Source organism: Pseudorasbora parva, chromosome 13 (assembly GCF_024679245.1).
Source record: "Pseudorasbora parva isolate DD20220531a chromosome 13, ASM2467924v1, whole genome shotgun sequence".
In the NCBI taxonomy this organism is placed as follows: Eukaryota; Metazoa; Chordata; class Actinopteri; order Cypriniformes; family Gobionidae; genus Pseudorasbora; species Pseudorasbora parva.
Window position 1 is genome coordinate 22,909,592 of NC_090184.1, and position 23,223 is coordinate 22,932,814.

Sequence of the window (23,223 nt, forward strand, 5' to 3'; positions counted from 1 at the left end):
CGCAACGCTTTATCGTATTCAAACCAACCTTGGTACATGTCATCACAAGCATGACTTGAAGCAACATGCAGCGTTTCGGCGCAGCGCCACCTACCTGTCCGGAGATACGAAAAATGCCTATTTTGGCTTATAACTTCTGAACCGTTTATCCAAAAATCATAAAATTGGTCTCATTAGATTCAGGGCGTCATGCCGAGTCGACTGATATCCAATTTTACCATGTCGGCCATTTTGGATGTCGGCCATTTTGAATTATGTGCAAAAATGCTGTATTTTATGAACGCATGAACAGATTGTTATGAAACTTGGTATGGGTCATCACCACGATGCCCTGAAGTAGCCTGAGAAGTTTCGAAACAGCGCCACCTAGTGGAGAATTTTTTTTTTCAAACGCTTATAACTTTGGGTGTGGTTGACATATTTTGATGGGAGTGTGTTTTTTGGTCTCCTGAATCCTTGCCGACTCCAACGATACCAGACTTGCCAGGTTTCGGCATATGGTTTGCGCAGAGTTGTAATTTAGTGCTTAAAAAACATTTGCTGATATCTTCGAAACCGCTAGTCCGATCGAGACGAAACCAGCCTCAGAAGTTCGGAAACATAGGTCGATAGCGATACGCTAATGCCCAAATCTCAAAATATTGATAGTAAGGGGTAGTAAAATCCAATCAAAGTCAGGTGTCAGTCATTTTTTACGTCTTTTTTCATATAAATGTCTATAACTCCAAAACAAAATGAAATATTTTCACCAAACTTGACACACATATGTATGGGCTCACTACGAGGACACATAAAAAAATTGGTGGGATTGTGCCTCTTGGTGGCGCTATAATAAAACAAAACATGAAATTCCCATTGACTTCAATGCAGTATTACGGTTTAAAATGCTAATGCTATAATTTAAGAATGCACTAGTGTATCGTTACAAAACTCGGTATGTGTCTTCCGCTCTATGTCCCGAAGATATTCAAAAAGTTTCGGGGCAGCGCCACCTTGTGGTCAAAAGTTGTAATAAAATGTACAAAAATGCTAATAACTTTTGATTAAATTAGCCTATTGTAATGAGACTGGTCATAATACATTCATTGGCTCATGCCGAGAAGATAGATACCAATTTTGCCATATTTTGCAAACATATCTGTGCTCCATCTTGTTATTTGTTAAAAATCTACTTTTTCAAACTCATCCTAGACCGTTTGTCCGATTTTCACCAAAATTGATCCGTATCGTCTTCAGACCATGCTGACAAATACTTATGGATTTCGGATTGATAGACAAAACAGTTTTCATATACCACTGCAACAGAGTTGAGCCATGATGCAAAAATTACTCTTGAGGCTGTATCTCTGCAATGCTTTGACATATTGACACCAAACTTTGCATGTGTCATTGTCATCTCAATCTGACTAAACCACATCAGTTTCGTAACAGTGACACCTATTGGTCGAAAGTGATAAACCATTAAACCATTATTATTGACTGTATTTAAAATTTGACTGCTATTTTGCCTAAAATCAACTTAATAGGTCCTTAATGGCTCATTGTTGCAGTTGGCTTGAGACTTCCAGCCATGCTGGCATGTCTTGTCTTCTTCTTTGCGCTTGGCCCCGATAATGGCTGCTTGCAGCTATATTTTTGTAATGTATTTGTACTTATTTGTATGGGCTAAATTCAACATAGTTGTATATTTAAGATGTGAATATTTCAACTCAAAAGATTACACACACATTTACAAATTCGCTTCCTCAAATTCAGTCATTCAAATTTGACAGAAAATGTAAGGAATTTTGCAGGAATTTTAAAGCAAAGTAAAATGGACTGAAAATTGCCTGTCTAATATTCTAGGTTGTATTTTTAATAATGAAATAATGGAAATGTGTGTGAAATCTTAATATATATCTTAAATATATAACCATGCTGAACTACTAAATTTCCTAAATGGATTAAATAAACTGAACTGAATACACAACCATGTTGAATTTCAGCCCATAAAAATGAAAGCCCAAAAAATACAAGCATGGTAGTGCGATTCCTCAAGCGATTTTGTTTCAAAAACATTTGGCATTATTTTACTTCCATATTTTTCTTGTTTGAAGCATACATATTGTAATTATTTTGTGCTTAAAGCTACAATGTGTAACTTTTTTAGCTTATTCTTAGCTAAAACACATAATTATTTTGATGTATATTTACTTCTTTCAAGTAATAAAGTATTCTCGTAAGTTTACAATATGCCAAGTGAGGGGTTCGAATGCTGGTCCCCATGTTGCCCCTCCATCTTGAAAGTACATTAGCCACACAGGGACATACCCGTAAATTCAAGCTTCGCCTTTCACGTTTTAACACTCGATGGCACCGTGTTGAATGTGAAGAGGGGGATTGCTTGAAAACTATTATTCATTTTACATAGATGTCATAACTTACATGTTAACCGACAAATTAAATAACTACAAATTATAATAGTTTTCTAAAGTAACCTCATCACTAAAGAAACACTCATGGACGAGGTCGAACTGGAAGCCATGTTAATCTTGGACTAAATCGGCCACCGTAGGAGTAGGAATTAAGAGGAACAGAAACTAATATTCACTGGATGGTCAGGGATGGGCAGTATTTCAAATACATGTATTTAAAATACGTATTTGAAATACAAAATACTATTTTGTATTTTGTATTTTAAAGCCTTTGGAAAAAATCAAATGTAATTTGTATTTAAATACATTTAAGATGAGTATTTTTGTATTTTCAAAATACTCAAAATACTTTGAGCCAGGCAACCTCTTTATCAGGAGCTGTTTTCATGCATCTACTAGTTCAGACCAGACACGCCCCTCCCCCCAACATTCATTCAGGTGAGCCGCTGCTGTACAACCCTAGCCTGACAAGCCAGACCCACATCAAGATGTTTGGTCTGGAAACTCACCATAGACAGCTCAATCCGAGGGGCGGATAAACGGTTGTCTTTTAAAGTCCCTCTGCACGCGATAGGATAGCGCTACAACCATCCAGAGCAACGTGAAGTGGAGCTCATTGATAGATTAAACATTCGCCGTATCCAGTCAACAAAACTCTGAACACATCATCCCTTCTTAAGAATGACTTCAGTGCCGTTCTTTGTTCTTTTCTCAGAGAAAAGCTTAACTCAAGTCTTCCAGAGTCACGGCCAAAGCTGATTCGAAAGACTGCCGTTCGCCAGCGTCTGTGTTTACTAGAAGCACGCAAACGCAACTCTGCCGTCATTATGTTAAGCCCCGCCCACCGACTCTATACACGATGTGATTGGCCCGACCAGAGTTTGGTTTTTACAGCTCAGAAGTGTATTGAGAGTTGCTAGACGACACTCAGGGCAGATTAGATTTGCTGCCGCTAGGGTGCGTCTAGATTTCTAGGCTAGTACAACCCAGCCTTGGATCGGCAACTTTACAAAATTGTTGGAATAAGGTGAGGATGTCATGGTCAATTCTACTTGTTGATTAAAGTAGCTTGTCAAATGTTTCTGAAGTATTAACGTTACTGCATGTTAGGGATGAGTGATATCATATGACAATACATATCGTAGATTCGTAGCAATAATATAAAATGTGAATCGATGGAACTTTTTCTAAATCATTTACATAGATAGGCCAATCGGGGTAAGCACATATATCTGTGCAGCTTTTAGTGGGCAGGAATAATTGGAATGTTGGAGTGGAAAAAGAAGTGAGGGCGAATGAGTTATTGACGTAATTTGTGTTATTATAACTGCCGCTAAAGGAAATTCAAATTCAAATTGAAAACGAAAGTTTCTAAGCAGTTGCACACATCTAAATGCTTTTTGGCATTCAGAATAGGCCCAGATAGATTACAGCCTAATATGGATACCTTCACTGAATTGCCAATTTCACATGTATTTGGTGTATTTTCAAAATACAAAATACTGTATTTGTATTTAAATACATTTTTCCACACAGCATTTTGTATTTGTATTTAAATACATTTTTCCTCACAGTATTTTGTATTTGTATTTAAATACATTTCCATGTATTTATGCCCATCTCTGTGGATGGTCATATACCTTTTCACCGCTATCACACAGTGTAGCTCTAAAACAAGAAGAATTTTTTATTATTATTTTTTTTATAATTACTCACGCTGTACGCGCACCCAGTGGTTTCTACCATCCTCTCCTGCTGGGCTACTAGCAAGACAGGTATACAGACCTGCATCCTCCACCTATTTCAAAACAAGACAGAACATATTGGCTCAATTACAAAGCCACACATGCAAAACCTAAAAATAACTATGGTTTTATTATAGTAAAAGTGTAGTAACCCATAAGACCTCTGTAGATCTTCGGAACACAAATGAAGATATTTTTGTTGAAATCCGATGGCTCAGAAAGGCCTTCACAAAGTCCATCTCACTACAGTGGTTCTACAATAATTTTATGATGCGACGAGAATAGTTTTCGTTTTTGATCATGAATCAATACTCAAATTCATAACTGTTTTAAAAAAAAAATTGCGCACAAAAACTATTCTCGTCGTTTCATAAAATTATTGTAGAACCACTGTAGTGACTTTGTTATGAAGTCTTTGGTGCATTTTATGGATCTTGAGAGAGGAAATGACATTGGTGTCAATGAAGGCCTTTCTGAGCCATCGGATTTCAACACAAATATCTTAATTTATGTTCCGAAGATGAAAGGAGGTCTTATGGGTGTCGAACGACATTAGGATAAGTAATTAATGAGAGAATGTTCATTTTTGGGTGAACTAACCCTTTAAGTCGAATAAGCCTTAAAATCAAAGCACCTGAACTTTGTTGATCCTGAGCAGCTGCCCATCTTTCTCTATTATCGTCATGCTGTCCTGTAGTGGATGCCCATCTTTCAGCCAGCTGAGGGTAGGTGGGGGGAGACCGGTCGCAATACACTCCAGCTCCAGCACACTGTCCACTGCAACCAGCTGCTCCTCAGGGGATGAAGAGCCAGAGATCTTGGGGGGCTCTAATATGAGCAAATACATCCTCAGTAGTAATACTTACATCAGATTTTATCCATTTATCCTCCTAAAAGTATTATTGTATGGAGCCAAAAACCTTCTCTAGTCTCTCATGTTTAAATTCATACATCAGCTTTCGACTGCAAATACCTAGGACGGTCAGGTTGAAAGTCTTAGTACTGCTTCCTGCCTGGTTGCTCGCCACACAGCTGTAGAGGCCTCCATCGCTGGGACCCACATCAGAGAGCAGGAAGCGGGTTTCCTGTCCATCGAGCAGAAGATTGCGGTGCAGTGAGAGTGGCTGGCCATCTTTCATCCACGACAAAGTAGGAGGAGGCACACCACGGGCTTCACAGGTCAGTGTTACGGAAGAGCCCTGGACTACGGCCACTTGCTCAGTCGGCTCTGTGCGCTCAACAGCAGGGGGAGCTGATGAGGGGGACAAACAGAAATGTTTAAACACATGCAGCTAATCGCTAAACGAAGGTTGTGATTGTCTTCCAGCCCCCCCCCCCCCCCCCCCCCCCCCCCAATGTTACATATATCTGAGTTTATTTCACGGCTCTGTGAAATACTTGATTCTGATTGGTCAATCGCGCATTCCAGCGGTATGTTATTTCCAGATAACAACCGCTCATATGGGTGCTACGAGTTATCTTGACCGGTACTACTTCTATGCTCAACGCTGGCGCCATCTTGTGGCTTAAACAGCCATGGGTTACAATGGAAGACTTCAAGGCAGGTTTCCTTTATGTCGATTTTAATTTAGATATTTTTCTTACACAAACGCATCGATTTGAATCAGAAGGCTCTATTAACCCATCGGAGTCGTGTGGAGCACGTTATTTGACGGACAGCTGCATTTTTTATGGACTTCAAACACAACTACAACAACTGCTGGGATTAACGTTAGGCTGGACTTTTTAAATATAACTCTGATTGTATTTGTCTGAAAGAAGAATGTCATATACACCTATAATGACTTGAGGGTGAGTAAATCATAGGCTTGGACTAACCCTTTCAGCATTCATTTTCAACATTTACAAGGGCATATGGCAAATCTTCAGCAATAGATAAAGGCTTAAAACAAGTTGGAACTGTTTTTCTTCGCAGAAGCTTTGAGTAAGAGCTAATAAAACATTTAATCTCAAGAAAATATTTTGTGTCTAATAATTATTTATTTGAGACTAGTAGCCATGTAATAAGCGGGATAATGTACACCCAGCCGGTTGTTATTGCAGAATAAACCCCGACAGAGTGATCAGGACCCCGACGCGATGTACATGATCCCTTACGAAAAGTAGGGCAGGACTTGATTTTGAATTTTCGATTTCATGGTGACTTTAAAGTGTTTGTTCTGATTAAGTTGTTACTTTATTAATTTCATTTATATTTACCAAGTAAAAAGATTTACTGATGTACCTTGCACTTGGAGGTCAAAGTTGAGTTGAGCCAATCCAGCTCGGCTACGTGCCACACAAGTGTAGATGCCAGAATCAGACAGCTGCACCGGTGCAATCCTGTACGGACACAAGGATACAGGACACCGTAATTCTAATTTTACATCTATCATATCAGAAAAATAATAAAAAATGAAAAGAATTTCTGACCTAAGAACAGAATCTGCAGAGAGCAGGCGGATGCGGGGTGACAGGAGCAAAGGATGGCTGTCCCTCAGCCAGCTGATTTGAGGCTGGGGAATCCCGGTGGCTTTGCACTCCAGTGTGACCACACTGTGCTGGGTGGTGCGCACCTCACGGGGAACGCTGGTCTCCCCACTTATGGAGGGAGGAACTGAAGTGCAAAAAATATGAAAATCATTTCACAGATTTGCATTGTGTACAATAAACCACACAAATAAAACTGTTCTCACCCAATACAAACAAGGTATAGATTTTGCTCTCTTGGCCAGCAGAGCTGACAGCCACGCAGGTATATGTTCCGGAGTCCTCTGGTCTTATATTCAGAAGTGTTAGAGTGCTCCCATCTGGAGAGATACTGTAACACATGTACACATCAGCAAATCAGTTAGTACCACTGTGAACAAACATATATCTGTCTGTATAAATTAATTATATTATATTATATTATATTATATTATATTATATTATATTATATTATATTATATTATATTATATTATATTATATTATATTATATTATATTATATTATATATAGTGGGATTAAAAAGTCCCACTAGTGATTTTATTTATTTTACTTTTTTTTTTCTAATTTAACACAAAAATGTATAAGATATTATATGTATAATAAGATATGTATAATAATATTATAAGAGTAACAGTTGGAGGGAATGTTGTGAGAAAAGTGATATTATACAAAAACATTTTTATTATGTTTTGTTCTTTTTGATTTCTCAAAATAATAAAAAAAGAACAAGAAAAAAGAACAAAATCAATGACTTTAAATTACTCTATAGGCCCTGTGTAGAAATGCATTTTTATATTATATTATATTATATTATATTATATTATATTATATTATATTATATTATATTATATTATATTATATTATATTATATTATATTTAAAGCCATCTTGTTTATAAAATCCTTTTTTAGGAAGGCTTTTTATGATTGTATTTGTATCTAGTCTGTTCAGGTTGTAATTAGAATCATTGTTTTATTATGTTTGTAAGGTGTTCTTGAGTGTCATGTAAGGTGCCTATAAATAAAATAAAATAAATTATATTGTATAATTAAAATAAAGTGATTAATGAATCAGTGTGCAAGTCTTACTCTGTATGCTCTGTGTTTCCATTCTCAAGAGTTTTTCCATTCTTCAGCCAGCTGACTTTGGGAGTAGGTGTACCCTTCACCCGACATTCAAGAGTCAGTTCCTCCCCAACAGGTGCGCTGACCTCTGATGGGTGACCAGAATCTATAATGGTGGGTGACGCTGATGGTGCCAAATACATTTGGTTATTTAGAGTTTTACAAATCACACAAAGTGTGAATCAAGAAACAAGACTAAGATTATTTGATACAGAGATTAATGATTAAGGCAGTTTTACCATATATAGTTAGTGAGTAATCTTTCTTTGTCTGCCCTTGGCCGTTTTTGGCGATGCAGGTGTAAGTGCCTGCATGAGAGAGCTGCAGAGGGCCTAACTCCAGTCTGTTTCCTCTCATTGACCAGTTCCATTGCAAACTGCTTTCTACTCATAGACACAAACATCAAAAAAGCAACATAAATATAAGCACAACATACTGACATCCAAAGGTGTGCGGTATTTAACTGACCGATAGGAGAGCCATCTTTCAGCCAAGAAATGTTGGGTACAGGTACGCCAGAGGCCTCACAGATGAGGGTGATGTGGGAGCCCAGGTTCTGAGTGAGGGTCTCATAAAGAGGCCCCTCCATCACAGGAGGCACTAAAAATTAAAGTCAGCAAAACATCAGAAATTGATTACAGCACCTGTAACTGTAGTAATGCATATACAAATAGAGGACATTTACATAAATGTTGCAGTTATGCTTTGTTTTTAGGACTCACCATGGACTGTGACTCTAAAGGTACGATCTACTTGACCTGCAATGTTGGACACCTTACAGGTGTACACCCCACCATCAGCCACCTAAGGAAAGAGTCAGAAACCATGTCAACAAAGCAATAATCATAAATAAACCACTTATTTATATAATTATGAAGGTGGGGTAAGTGTTATTTCAAAACCGTTTTACAAAACGGACTCGGGCCAAGTCAATTAGCAAACGTGTAGCAATTCAGCAGTAAGGGTTGTGTCTACTATTGACGGTGAGAAGAAAGCGCTCGCCTCGCTCAGTGCACGTCATTATTCAAAACACACAAGTCACACAGGACGGACATTAGCCGAGAACTAATATATGGTATGCTGGCTTCTGCTTTAATATGCTCGTGTGTCATGTTCGCTTGTTTGTCCATTTGCAATCGTATTGTGGCTCACTTCAACGATAAAAAAGACCCGTTCATTTCCACACCGTATGGAGCATCTAAATCTCACTGTCTGTCTCAAGCATCAGCTCACAAAATGTGTTCGACAAGTAAGATACTATACTCCTAATATATGTTTGTTTCTTATTTTCATGATCTAAATAACCCTTATCCGGTCATAATTGTAATGTGTACTATCGAGTTGTCATGAGAACGGCTTGTGTTTTTGTGATCGCTATAACTCTATATATCTTTTGAACATAATTGTAATATGTTCGTTAGTTGGACTGTTGGCTCGTGTTCTATCGAGTTGTTCATGAGAACGGGTTGTGTTTTTGTGATAGATATTCATTTTTTCATTGAATATTGGATTAGTAATAAGCAGATTCTGCCATAGTCATTGCCTGGGTTACGTATGTGTGGGGCGGAGCTATCAAAATAGTTTGTTTTGGTGATTTGAAATAACAACTACGACTAACTTCAAGCAGCACTGGGTAACTTTTGCTCTCGGGGTCCCCCTACAGTTGGGAAGAAATAATGTCCTCAACTACTGTTGTAAGCTGTCATCCTACAACAGGGGATGCCATCGCGCGTGCATTTGTTGACATGACAACCCTGATAGCCCTGAACTAGTGATGCGCGGGTCGTCTCATTACCCGCGGACCCCGTATGTCTATTTAATGGTCGCGGGTGCGGGGCGGGTTGTAAAAATATATACAGTTGTGCGGGGCGGGCCAAATAACTTCATAAAAGCGGCCCCGCGGGTTGGTGCAGCACTAACAGTTCCCCTGAACACTGCAGGAGGAGTTCACATGCAGGTGTTCTTCTGGCGTTGCGTGTGAAATGTCTTCATCCCAGGTACAGTCAGTGGCATATGTTCCAGCGTGTCATATGAATATAATTTCATGGGTTTTATTTTTTTCAAATGCCAAATAATCGCGATGCTCACGTTTACAAGCCAGCGTCAATATAGTAGTCTATTGGTTACCGTTTTACAGAATCTATATGATACTTCAATTCAATGTTTGAGTGGTAGGTAATCACCATAACAAGCATGACAGCATCGGTCGGGCACGCCTCCTTCAGCTCACGCCAAAGAGCAAATGCTGGTCCAATGTTGATCATCGTCCTGCCTTTAATCCCATCATTTTTTTTGTTTACTCTTATTGCTTTCCTCCAACAAAACCTTTTCTTTCTTATTTGTCTGTACTGCTTCGGACATGGCTATATTATCCGACGAACAAAGTTGGGCTCGCACGTCCGAATTTAAGGAAGTGTGGGTGTTGGTGGCAGTGACATATATGCCATAAAGCAGTCGAATTTTGTAGTTCTTTTTGAAACAGCATTACTCCATTTAAAATAACCGTTTTCTATTTTAGCAATTACTCCAAGTCTTCACAGTCTTTTAGAAATCATTCTAATATGCTGATTTACTGCTCAAGAAACATTTCTTATTATTATCAATGTTGAAAAAAACTGTGCTGCTTAATATTTATGTGTTAACTGCTATACTTTTTTCCAGGATTCTTTAATGACTATAATGTAAAAAACAGCATTTATTTGAGATACAAATCTTTTGACATTTTAGATGTCTTTACTGTCACTTTGAATCAGTTGAATTGCTGAATGAAAACATTAATTTGTTTCAAAAAGAAAAAAAACTTAATTACCTTAAACGTTTAAATGGTTGTGTATATTCTATATAACATTATATGCATTTAAAAATGACTATATGTAGGAGCATTTCTAGGTCTCTTGTAAAAATGTGGTTTTCTCAGTGCTTTCTTACCTGTACACCAACTATTTCTAGCTGCTGGCGCTCTATCCTCAAGCCATTCCCAGCAGCCAGCTGAAGTCCATTACGATACCATGTGACCTCTGGTTCAGGCATACCATTGGCTTCACAACGCAGAATAAGCGATGACCCGACCTGAGGCGTCATAACCTCAGATTCTGATTCAATACGTGGCACTAGTGTAGGCAGGGCTAGAAAGATCCAAATCAAAAAATGTTCATTGCTATATTAATCTACTGAAGCATTTAATGAACTAAAACACATTTAGACCCCTAACCATAAACTGTAAGGAGAATGCTCTTTTGGTCTTGTCCGGCTGAGTTTGTGGCTGTACAGACATATTGGCCAGCATCCTGCTGTCCAGCCCTGGGAAGCTGCAGCATCTGACCACCTTCGGAAAGGATGATGGCACATTACATACATGCTTCATGAAGCATTATTTATAAACACAAAAAGTTTTATTTAGACTGCAAATCACCTGGCAGTATATGGATGCCAGAGGTAAACTCCAGCACCTGCCCATCTTTGGTCCAGATGATGTCAGCAGGGGGGTATGCTTGCACATCACACAGCAGAGAGATCATGTGACCCTCCACCACACTCATATCTTCCTCCCGGTGGCCCACAATCCTTGGTGGAACTTACATTAAAAAAAAAATGTTAAGATTTTTTTTTCTCTCTCTCTCTCTCTCTCTCTCTCTCTCTCTCTCTCTCTCTCTCTCTCTCTCTCTCTCTCTCTCTCTCTCTCTCTCTCTCTCTCTCTCTCTCTATATATATATATATATATATATATATATATATATATATATATATATATATATATATATATATATATATATATATTTTATAATACATTACATTGTTTTGTGTTGTATGAGCATATAAGGATGATATTTAGAATATAACCATAATTTACACTCTCATTCAAAAGTTTGGGGTCGGAAATGTTTTTATGCTTCTCAAAGAAGTCGCTTATGCTCTTAATCATGCATTTATTTATAACTAACCCTTTAATTAATTTTACAATATGTTTGCAGAACTGAAAGATTGTAGTAATTTCTATATTTTCAGGGCTGAAAATCAAAATTTCCTTTTTCTTCCCATGTTTTTTCATGTCAGTAAGAACTTTGTAAATTGCTCCTACCTTGAATAGACAAGCTGTAGAGTCTCTCGACAGCTCCAGCTGTATTCTCCGCCACACACTGATAACTGGCCGCATCTGACACTTGTACATTAAGTATCTACAGAAAAGCACAGGTGAGTTATACAATGTTTCTTGCCTTTCACAATAGCAAAATCTAAAATGATGTTATGTTTAAATAGGGGTAAAACTGGGCTTAAGACCATCACCTCCAGCAGTTTCCCATCCTCTAGTATCTGGTGGCGAGGGCCACTGTAGAGGGGCAGATCATCCTTCAGCCAAGATACAGATGGAGTGGGGTTTCCTGTGACATCACAACGCAGTGATACAGTGGTGTTGACCACAGCATCCACTTCCTGCATGAACTCATCAGTCTGACCATCAATCACAGGGGGAACTGCATAAAATCCACAAAGAGTCACATTTATGAAGATCATTCATTGTCATTAATAAAGCTAATCAATTATTTTTATATATTTAAATGCCATAGAGATGTCTGATGTCAAGGAACTGTCTGTTGGATTTAGTTCCTTACCCAACACTTCCAGGTAATAGTGCATTGTGTCCTCTCCAGCTTCATTCACAGCCTGGCAGGTGTATTTCCCAGCATCCTCAAGCTGCACATGTGGGATCTGCAGGACATGGCCTCCTGAAGAAGAACAAACAAACAAAAAAATTAATAAAAATATACTTTATATACAGCTCCATGTGAGTAAAAAAAAAAAAAAAAAAAAAAAAAAAAAAAAACACCAATAAAAAACACTTTTTATTGCGTATTTTGTATAAATTTATATTTGGCGGTATGGCTCTGTTCTAAATTCCCCATCCTTTCCATGAGCTCACAAAAAAAGCCAAGACAGGGAACAGCAGCTTCTGGGGACAACCTCCCAAATTTCCAAACTAGGAAGGCATCGTAAATCCCCCATTTAGAACAGACCATGCATCAATGACACAATTGGCATTGATTAAGTTAAACACAGTTAAGGAGGAGCTGGGGAGGAGGTGGGTTGCAAAGCAGCGTGCAGTGGAAGCAGCAAGCAGACAGACTGAACTATACTTAAGTAAGACGCCCTATTTGAGAGTTGCCAATTGAGTGCATGGGAATTGGATCAGCTGATATGGGCGGGGATGGTATTTTTCCAATCAGCTGATAGCAGAGCTTGACTACATGACTGCCTGAACTAATGCAGATGCTTGATTATAGCATTTGCCTTTATCTTTAAGAGCAAGTTGGGTTGCTTAGTTTATTTTAACTACAATAACAAAAAAGAACCATGGTGTTAAGATGATAATAGCTTTTTTGGGCATGCATTAGACATAATACCAATATATATATATATATATATATATATATATATATATATATATATATATATATATATATATATATATATATATATATATATATATATATATACTACAATTAAAACAATTTGGGTCAATAAGATTTACATTTTTAAAGAAATTATTACTTTTATTCAGCAAGAATGAATTCAATTTATAAAAAAATTAACAAAGACTTTCAAAACTCCACTCACCAGGTAAAAGCACAACTCCGTCTGAGCTTGTAAGTTGGCGGCCTTGTCTGTACCAACTGAGTCGAGGGGGGGGAATGGCATTGCTCTCGCAGGACAGACTGATGGAGTGTCCCAGGACCACCTCTCGTCTTTCAACCATTCCTTCAGTACCATCAGAATCCTCTTCATCCCCCTCTCTCTCTCCCAGTGAGAAACCAGCAGTACCATTTATTACCCGCTGAAAGATTGGAGGAACTGGGGAGGTTTGAGAAACAAACATGAATATCTGAAATAATCGAATACAGCAGTAAAAAAAACTGAACTTTATCTGTGTATAATTTGCACTGACCCTGTATAGTGAGGTGGAAGTCTCTCTTATCCTCTCCAGCAGAATTGGTAACCACACATGTGTACTGGCCCTCATGGGATAGCATGGCATTCTCGAAGTGGAGCATGTGACCGTTCACTCTCAGACCGCTGTGTGTATTCCCATTTAATAGCTGTGGAACATTAATATATGATGATTTCAATTATTATTCTTCAAAAGCTGTTTAGAAGAGTCTCTTCCTCTAGCTGTGGTTCAGATGAATTTTAACCAAAGAACCAATAAACAGAGAAGAAATCAAAGAAAAAGATTTTGATTTGATTGGATTGGATGCAGGGCTGTTGATATATACAGTCCAACGGCTCTCTTAGTTGAGATTTTTCAGGGATATACATCGATGTGCCAGTAGGTGGGGATACCTCAAATGCACTGATTCACTCAAACCATAGACTGTTAAAAAAACATGGACGGAGTGTCTGTGACGTCACCCATAGGATTCTGAAGACCAGTTCTGAAGTGTAAAGTAGGGTCGAGCTGGCCTTTGCCATCTTGGCAGCGCATCATGTGTCACTCCCGGATAAATGACAATGGGCAAAGAGGCAGAACGTGGCTGGAGCTGAGGTGACGCAATGACTAACAGACAGCAGACAAACAGCAATCACTCAAAGTGGCCACGCCCTTAATTATGGAGAACTTTAAGGTTTTACATTGTATAAGGCTGTAAACATGTTTTTTTTCTGCTGTAAAGTTGGGCATTTTAACATTGGGCTCAATGAGATTAGCGGCCAGTCGATGACTTGCAGTTTAAGTCACTTCCGTATTGGCTTCAAGAGAAACTGGGGAGGTTGCCACTTTGCTCAAACCATAGAGGCTCAAACATACTGATTCATTCAGGAACCAAACAAGGGACTAGGGGCAAGATTTACTAAACATGGTAAATTAGTGTCAGAGCGCAATCCCATAAAAGTGCAGGTGGGAGTAGAAAGTTCTGCATGATTTACTGACAATGTGCACATTAAAGAGTACAGATGCAGTGGGATCCATATTTTACCATAATGAACAACACAACCGAGAGCAGTGCAAAATAGCTTCTGGTTTGAGACCTAATTTTTTGGGCAGTAAATAATTGTGCAAATACCAGTAAATTGGCAAGCTAGACCTTAGTCAATCACCTTGCATGATTCTTTTAAATACTCTCGTTACATATATTTTGCGTCCGAAAGGGAAACTGCTACAAATGCATATGCCAGAAGGTCAACCGCAAAAATAACTCTTGTCCACGCATTTTCAGAGCTATTTTTTCACTGTGTCTTGTAAAGTAAATCTTGACAGTAGTGTTTTAATGCCAAAATAGGATTTGCTCTGGCACAAACTGTTAGTAAATCTAGACTAAATCTAGGTTCATTCGACTTAAAGAGGCGCTGGACAGACCGATTTATGCATGACATCAAAGTACAGCGAGAGCGATTAGGGAGCAGATGGCTCCGTATACTTTCAAATTACTCTTGCGATGGTGCCTGTAGCTGAATCATCCATCCATCCATTTTCCAAATCGCTGATCCAATGTGGTATACAGCGTAATATCATACAGGTATAAATTCCTTTTCAATTGATTATTAAATTGTTTAATTAAGGTTTATAAATCCTAGTTTCCATGTCAGAGTTTAAGATAAATCTTTTCATTAATACAGGAGCTACCAGTTTGCAAATTTTCAAAATAATTATTAAAAGGCAAGCACAAATTATGCAGAAGCGGCAGCCTTTCTGGAACGCTAAGTGCCCGAGTTAGCTCACTCGTTTTCATTCACTTCTTCAAGTGGACTATATTAGTGGAGTAATGGAGGGAATAGTGAATGAGGGTAAATATAAGGGGCGATTTCGAACACAGCTGCTGTCTTTATGATTGGCCCTTAATCACTGATTTAAACTGATTTGTTCAAACACACAAACATTCAGGAATTAAACAATTGACTGTCTTTGTCAACAATTGAATCACTGAATAATTCATTCAAGCAATTCATTCAAAAATGCTGATTTGTTTTGGATCCACTTCTGTTTTTTTTGTTCAAAGACACAACAATTGATTCTGCTTTGGCTTTGTTTGGAACTATTTTAGTTGGAAGAACAAAAATAGGCAATGTAACTGACAATATTGTGTTTAAAAAGTAAGTGGCTAAATATTAACTTCTTGTTTATTCATTAACTGCTGAATAAAAGCAATATCATATTCATGACTATGCAGTATGGTCTAGAAAGAGCTATGGAAGAACCTGAGAGATACTAATAAGATATACGGACCTGTCCATCTTTGAACCATTGTGTGACAGGTTCTGGAAATCCTTTGGCCAGGCATGACAATGTCAGTGTCCCATTAATTCTCACTTTCTCTTCTCTTCTGCCAAAGCTGAGAGTCGTAGAATCCCCCTCTATCTGTGGAGGGACTGGGGAAATGGCACAGCATTAATCTCTGAAAAAAACAAACAATTGAATCCATGAATCCCACGCCTACCTACCCATAATTCTTAGCGTGTGGTGTCTGTGCGCTGTTCCAGCCGGGTTGGTTGCTCGGCAGGTGTAGGCGCCAGCATCCTCACCACGGGCTGCAGCCACACGCAAAAACTGCCCACCCTGTGTGTATGTGAGCTGAGGGCTGGACACAATGGGCTGGTTGTCCTTTAGCCAAGTGATAGTAGGAAGTGGGATTCCCTCAACTTCACAGTGAAGAACAGCTGGGAAGCCCAAAACTACAGTCACCTCCGAATTCTCACTAGAGTCACGAATCATGGGTGCAGCTGTGTAGCGAATAGAGAACAGAGATTGGAGGATAATGAGGATAATAAGGATGCAGTCAAAGTTGGTGTTTTAAAAAAACATAAATCTTGAAACTTGGGATGAAAATTTTCTAAATAAACGACATGGCTCAAAATCATGAATCAAAAAATAAAGTGCAACCAGTGTATTCTGAATCTTGAACAAATGATTCTTTTGATTCAGATCTTTTTATTTTAATCAAAACTATACAGCACGGCAAGTGTAGTTTTATGGAATGCTCTGTTTTCATGGAAATAAAAAAAACTAAGAAATAAACACCCACTGCTATGATTGGATAAGCTTTGCATATTATAATGATCTTCAGCTCCCCGAGTACAAGTGAGGAATTGTTTTGAAAGCGCGTGGGGAAGCTGATTCGCCGACAGGGCTCGCAAAATACCTTTGTCAAACAAACACAATGATTTATCTCTCATCCACCTACAATTAATTGGAATGTGTTTTTTTTATTATTTGGCCCGCCCGATCGGTGGATATAACCGTGAACCATGCATCACTAACATACACACACACGCTCACACAAGCCTCACTGCAGAGTCAGACAAATCAGCACGATCAAAACTTCCACAATTGTATTTTTCCTTTAAATATCAAGTCAAGAGAGTGAACCATCCACTTCAAGAAAGGAATGTTATATTTCACTATTTAGGGCTGGTTATAGGTTTTGGTAGCCCGTCTGGAAAACACATAGCCCAGGGACATTGGGCTTTGAAAGCCCTGGCCCATAACATTACATGTCCAAATGTGATCACGAATCACAGCACAGTGAACCAACAACACCACAAATAAAGGATTCTCCAGCCTGTGACAGCATGCTAAGTTATGTTCAGTTAGATAAATACACATCACTAGATATCAAACAATCTGTAACAATGCAATACTATCATATGTAAAAAAATAAAAATAAAAAACTTTTTTTACTCACATAAGTGTGTTGCTTCATTCATTCATGTAATCTCATCCTGTCATCCTGCAAATCCAGTCTCTCGTTTACAAACGAATACATGGTAAAATGAACGAACAAATGCGCAATGTCTTCCCCACGCAACCTAGCCTGACAAGCCAGACCCACATCAAGATGTTTGGTCTGGAAACTCACCATTGACAGGGCTCAATCTGAGGGGCAGGATAAACGGTTGCCATTCAAACTCCCATTTGCATGGCGTGCAAGCAATTGGATAGCGCTACAACCAACCAGAGCAATGAAGGTGAAGCAGAGCTAGTTGAAAGATTAAACTTTCGCCGTATCCTGTCGGCAAAACTCTGAACACATCTTCCCTTCTTAAGAATGACTTCAGTGACGTTCTTTGTTCTTTTCTCAGAGAAAAGCTTAACTCTAAGTCTTCCGCAGTCAAGTCGCAGTCAAAGCTGATTCGAAAGACCGCCGTTCGCCAGCTTCTGTGTTTCCTAGAAGCTCGCAAACGCAACTCGGCCGTCATTATGTTAAGCCCCACCCACCGACTCTATACACTATGTGATTGGCCCGACCAGAGGTTGGCGTTTACAGCTCAGAAGTGTATTGAGAGTTGCTAGACGACACTCGCGGCAGATTAGATTTGCTGCCGCTAGGGTGCGTCTAGATTTCTAGATTACACGCAACCTGTATATTCATTAATAATATAGTTGATCCATCCATTCATAATATTGGAATCCGAATGATACTTATGCAGCATGTTTATTGCTTGGATGTTCAATCCGGTTTAACTCCACATAGGCCTATGTTATTTATCTGTGGTCGGGGCTATAGAATCAGGCATTCGTTTTCTTCGGTTAAGGCGGTGTTTCACCCCACTCTGACATTACAGGGAGGCACATTCTGAGATCAAGCGTTTGCTGGGCCTGCTGTCAATAAAAGCTTTTCTTTGACTTAAAAGGAAGTTTTAATCGCCGGAACTTACAAGATATTCTTATAATACCATGGTTCTTATAAGAACCTTTTGTATCTCAAAGGCTGAATAAAAAGCTGATTTTTCAAGTCATGACCCCTTTAATGAGTCAAACAAATATAGCTTATACTTTTTTGTGTTATGTTGTAGTTAAGACTTGTAAAAATGAATTACAAAACATCGTTAATAGAAACTTGTAGGAAACCTTTCAATTCCATGATTCCCTTCCCTACTGTTTACCTTGTACATTCAGCCTGAACTGACGTGTCTGTGTCCCAGCGTTGTTACTGGCCACACACTGATACAGGCCACGATCCCTCGGCCTGACAGACTTCACCCTCAACACCTGCCCCTTCTCCAGAAACTCCACATGAGGGTCTCCATTACGGGATAAAACCCTGAAAGAGTGGGAGCACACATGAGCATAGGAGCTGGAAAAGAGGACCATGGGATTGTGTGTGTGTCATTGACTCACTCTCCATCATGACTCCATTCCACTGTAGGCAGTGGACGGCCACTAACTCTGCACTGCATATCCACTTCCTGCCCCGCCATGACAGTCAGTTCCTGCACTCCTGAGGAACCTGAAATTGCTGGTGGAGCTAAATACACATAAGAATAAATGATGAATCAACTACAGGGCAGAATAACTATGAAGTCATTCTAACAGAATTTCTAACAACAATCCCCCCCCCCCCCCACCCCCAAAAAATAAAAAAAATAAAGGGAGTGAAATGTTACAAGTTAAAGACAAAAAAGACTATTATTTAGCCAAACAACACTTTGTTCTTTGTACCTCAAGGTTACTTTAAATTGCAATGCCTGTCTGTCTATATTTCACCTTGTACTTCAATAGTATACTCCCTCCTGGCTTCCCCAGCAGAATTCTGGGCAGTGCAGGAAAAGCGGCCAGCGTGATCATGCTGAACACGATAAATCTTTAAAAGCCTTTTTCCATTCTGCAGATACACCCCTGGGGTCTCCAGTACCTACAAGCACAGAACGGGTAATTGATTTACAAGAGTAGTGGCCAAGACTTGTGATGAATTTCTCGGCCACTAGGTGGAACTACCAGCACACAGGAGGAGTGCCATACAGGTTGCATTGCTTAAAACAAAATAACAGTAACATGGGCCTCTGGAATATTAAGTTGTGGCATTCTGCTTTTAGATAAAATTACTATATATTTGAATGAAATGAAATGTTTATGAATAATCCCCAAAGAGGAACCCACAGGTCTGTTGTCTTTAGTCCAGGAAATTGTTGGGGTTGGGATGCCGAAAGCATCACATCCCAGTGTGAGGGGCTGCTTCAGCGTGACAGTCAGATTCAAAGGCTGATCATCGTCTTGGATCTCTGGAGGAACTAGATTTGTGAAGACACAGAAATCATTCAGCACAATTCAATCCACCATTCATCCCTGATTGTAAGCTGCTTGTATAATTAATAAGGCAACGAAAGACCTTCAAATAAATCTACTGTAAGTGCCTATTCTAAATCCAGAAACATATTTCTAATAATTCCTACATACATTATACTGGATACATTGAGTGTTATCATGGATGTTACTAAAGAGAAAAAGGCCATCCACACAAATTTGTAAAACCTGCACATATTACACACATTTTTTTTTTTTACATAAATCCATAAATCCAGTTTCATAATTTTTAATCAATCAAGGTTTTTATAATAAATAAAAAAATGATATCATCATTTTAATTTAAATTAAATTAAGAAATATATTAAGTTATATATATATAATATAATATAATTTGTTAATCTTGTATGAATTTAACAGATAAGATTTTCTAATAAAAATCATTTATTTATATGCAAATCTTATATTTATAAAACTATTTTTTTCTGGTTCACAAATCTATCCAGCCATGTGATATTCCCCCAGTATCAGCACTGGGACTGTCTCACCATTTTTCGATGGCGGCCAAGCAAATACATCATATTTTTTTAAACTATTACTGTTGTTTTGTCACAACATTTATTTTTTATGCAAGAATGTAGATGTTTAGACAGTTGTTTATATATATATATATATATATATATATATATATATATATATATATATATATATATATATATATATATATATATATATATATATATATATATTTTTTTTTTCAACTTCAACTTCAAAGTGCGTAAATAAATAAGAAAAAACAACAGAATGTCTTTAAAAATTATTTTACTACGTATCAAAGCTACGTATCAAATCTCAAGTTGACAGTTTAACAGTTGTTTATATATATATATATATATATATATATATAAACAACTGTTAAACTGTCAACTTGAGATTTGATACGTAGCTTTGATACGTAGTAAAATAATTTTTAAAGACATTCTGTTGTTTTTTCTTATTTATTTACGCACTTTGAAGTTGAAGTTGAACTGTTATATAAACACAATATCACACTCATAGATATGGCTATATATCTGCACGCTGTGATTACCTATGGCCATATTGCACTGCTACTCATGTGATATTGCTCATAATTATATTATAATATTTTTATTTGTGTATTTTGTATAAATATTAGTATTTTCTTGGGATAGCATTGGAATCAATGACCTAATAAAACAAAATAAAATGTATTATAAAGCTATTGGCTACTTCAAGCAGCAAGTTTCTCACCGTTGACCTTTAGCCTGGTCTTCCTCTCCACTGATCCTGCGTCATTAGTGGCCACACACTTGAAGTCTCCACTGTGACTGGCCGAAGCTGAGCCAATCACCAAAGAGCCATTGTCACCCAGAGACACACCATGCTCTGATCGCTCCATATGGATCTCCAGGCCATTTTTGAACCATCGCACCCAAGGAGCAGGAGACCCTAGCCAGGGGATGACAATGGAAAAAGAACAATTCAGAGAGACACAGAGAGAAACTGTGTGTGAAAGGGAAGACATCGATCAGAGACGCCAGAATCACAATCCCCCGTGAACACTGAACACACGGCTCACCAGAGCTTAAAAAGAACACCAGATATCCATCTATCTGACAGCAATACAACAAAAAGCAGAAACAAAAAAGATGCCAGTAAATTTCTCTCCTCAGAAATGGAACAGTCGGTGTCCTGTCAAACAGTATTTCAAGGTAAAACGTACTGAGTTAAGATGCCAGATACAGTATATCAAAAGAGAACTGATCAAGCTTAAGAACACTAGATTAATAGCCCAAAGACAAAAGTCTAGAGACTTCATGACAACAGTAAGGGGAGTAGTTTAAAAACACCAATGAGGTCCTATATCAGCCTCCATGACCCCTTTAACAGATGTGTTATGAACTTTACTAGGTTAGCTTTAAGTGGCGGGGCAGGGGGCAGGGACTCTTAACCTTGTACTTGTTTTACAGTCATGTCTTAAACCTCCTCAAAGGCCATTTAAGCAGAAATGACAGACAATGAGAAGTGTTTATTTGTGTTTGGTTTCACACAGAGAGCTTTAGATGAAACTGTCCCATGTGACATGTAGTGTCCATAAAATGGTGGAAGGAATATAATAAGGCAGGGGGCACAAAAAGAGGGTCAAAACGTCTTTGAACGTGTATGGACCTTCAGACTTAAAAGGAAGGTTCATCCAAAAAGAAACACAGCAGTTTTCAGATGAAAAACAGCAACAAATCATATTCCTTTTCACACACATTATGATGGGGAAGATTATTGATTAAAGGGATGATAAAATAGATTTCACTTTTCTAACTTTAGCTAGTCTGTAATGTTTCTGTTTGAGCATAAACAACATCTGCAAAGTTACAACGGTCAAAGTTTAAAGCAAAGGGAGATATTTGCTTTTTAAGTAATCAATTTCTAAGGACTACAGCAAAAGGTGGGTAGGGAACTACAGCCTTTTCCTGCAGGGTTGGTTTTTCATCCGGATCCACTTTGTTCAGCCTTCCTATGGATGGGGGAGTTAGGGATCAATGGTTAAATGTATTTTTAAATTATAACCCATATTTTGCTCTTTGTGTGCTGCACATTTTACGGAGGAAAGCTTCCACAATCATCTCAACTTCAATGCAGGATTCGCACAACTTGTCCTGAAAGATGTAGCAGTTCCAACTTTAAAAACAGAAGCTGTTTACGGCCACAAACTGTAAGTATGATTTATTTTTCGTCTATGTGTTTTCCTTGCAACAGTTCGTATTGTTACTTGTACGCTGTAGCAAGGAAGTAAACAAATGACATGCTGTTTGGCTCTGCAAACCAGTTTGTTAAATGCTCATTCATACTTAACATTATCCGACAAACACCTAGCGTTACAAACTTTTTTTAAAATCTTAACAGTGAACTTGGAATTAGTGTAAATTATTTTTTGATTAGAACTTTTATCTATTGTTTATATACATGCTTGTTTATCTACAGGGATGCTAAACATGGTTCTTTGTTTGAAGTGTTTGAATGTTTAGTATTCGTTTTGAGTTAATTGTTCTTGAGACAGATATTTGGCTATTATTTTCTAAAAATACAGAAGGTGCCATTCAGTCGCGATCAGAGGTGGAAAGTAACGAATTACATTTAGTCGCGTTACTGTAATTGAGTAGCTTTTCTGTGTACTTCTACTTTTTTAAGTAGTTTTAAAAATCTGTAATTTTACTTTTACTTAAGTACATTTTGATTAAAGTATTGTACTTCGCTACATTTTAAACCACATCCGTTACTGAGTAAAAATAAATCATTAATGCATTATGCAAAGAGGGGAGGAAAAAAAACGCGATCAGGAAATGACTAATATTGAATAGAGGGCGCGGGGCGCGGGAGAGAACATGCGCGCAAAAATCGAACAAGACAGACGTCAGTGACGCA

At 38.2% G+C, this 23,223-nt stretch overlaps 1 protein-coding gene across 1 annotated transcript in view; it reads right to left on the reverse strand.

Annotated features, from left to right (window-relative positions):
- Positions 1–23,223, reverse strand: part of hmcn2 (hemicentin 2) — a 117,316-nt gene that overhangs the window by 39,082 nt on the left and 55,011 nt on the right. Inside the window, exons 26-50 of the mRNA XM_067413505.1 lie at positions 21,055–21,252; positions 19,639–19,769; positions 19,246–19,393; positions 18,880–19,006; positions 18,645–18,802; positions 16,203–16,481; positions 15,988–16,130; positions 13,714–13,864; positions 13,386–13,619; positions 12,383–12,496; positions 12,057–12,244; positions 11,851–11,947; positions 11,185–11,346; positions 10,984–11,097; positions 10,701–10,897; positions 8,495–8,576; positions 8,241–8,372; positions 8,012–8,155; positions 7,737–7,896; positions 6,856–6,980; positions 6,593–6,776; positions 6,405–6,502; positions 5,133–5,411; positions 4,794–4,987; positions 4,131–4,212 (exon numbers count right to left, since the gene is read on the reverse strand). Coding sequence (XP_067269606.1) covers positions 4,131–4,212; positions 4,794–4,987; positions 5,133–5,411; positions 6,405–6,502; positions 6,593–6,776; positions 6,856–6,980; positions 7,737–7,896; positions 8,012–8,155; positions 8,241–8,372; positions 8,495–8,576; positions 10,701–10,897; positions 10,984–11,097; positions 11,185–11,346; positions 11,851–11,947; positions 12,057–12,244; positions 12,383–12,496; positions 13,386–13,619; positions 13,714–13,864; positions 15,988–16,130; positions 16,203–16,481; positions 18,645–18,802; positions 18,880–19,006; positions 19,246–19,393; positions 19,639–19,769; positions 21,055–21,252 — 3,921 coding nt within the window. The remainder of the gene's footprint in view (positions 1–4,130; positions 4,213–4,793; positions 4,988–5,132; positions 5,412–6,404; positions 6,503–6,592; positions 6,777–6,855; positions 6,981–7,736; positions 7,897–8,011; positions 8,156–8,240; positions 8,373–8,494; positions 8,577–10,700; positions 10,898–10,983; positions 11,098–11,184; positions 11,347–11,850; positions 11,948–12,056; positions 12,245–12,382; positions 12,497–13,385; positions 13,620–13,713; positions 13,865–15,987; positions 16,131–16,202; positions 16,482–18,644; positions 18,803–18,879; positions 19,007–19,245; positions 19,394–19,638; positions 19,770–21,054; positions 21,253–23,223) is intronic.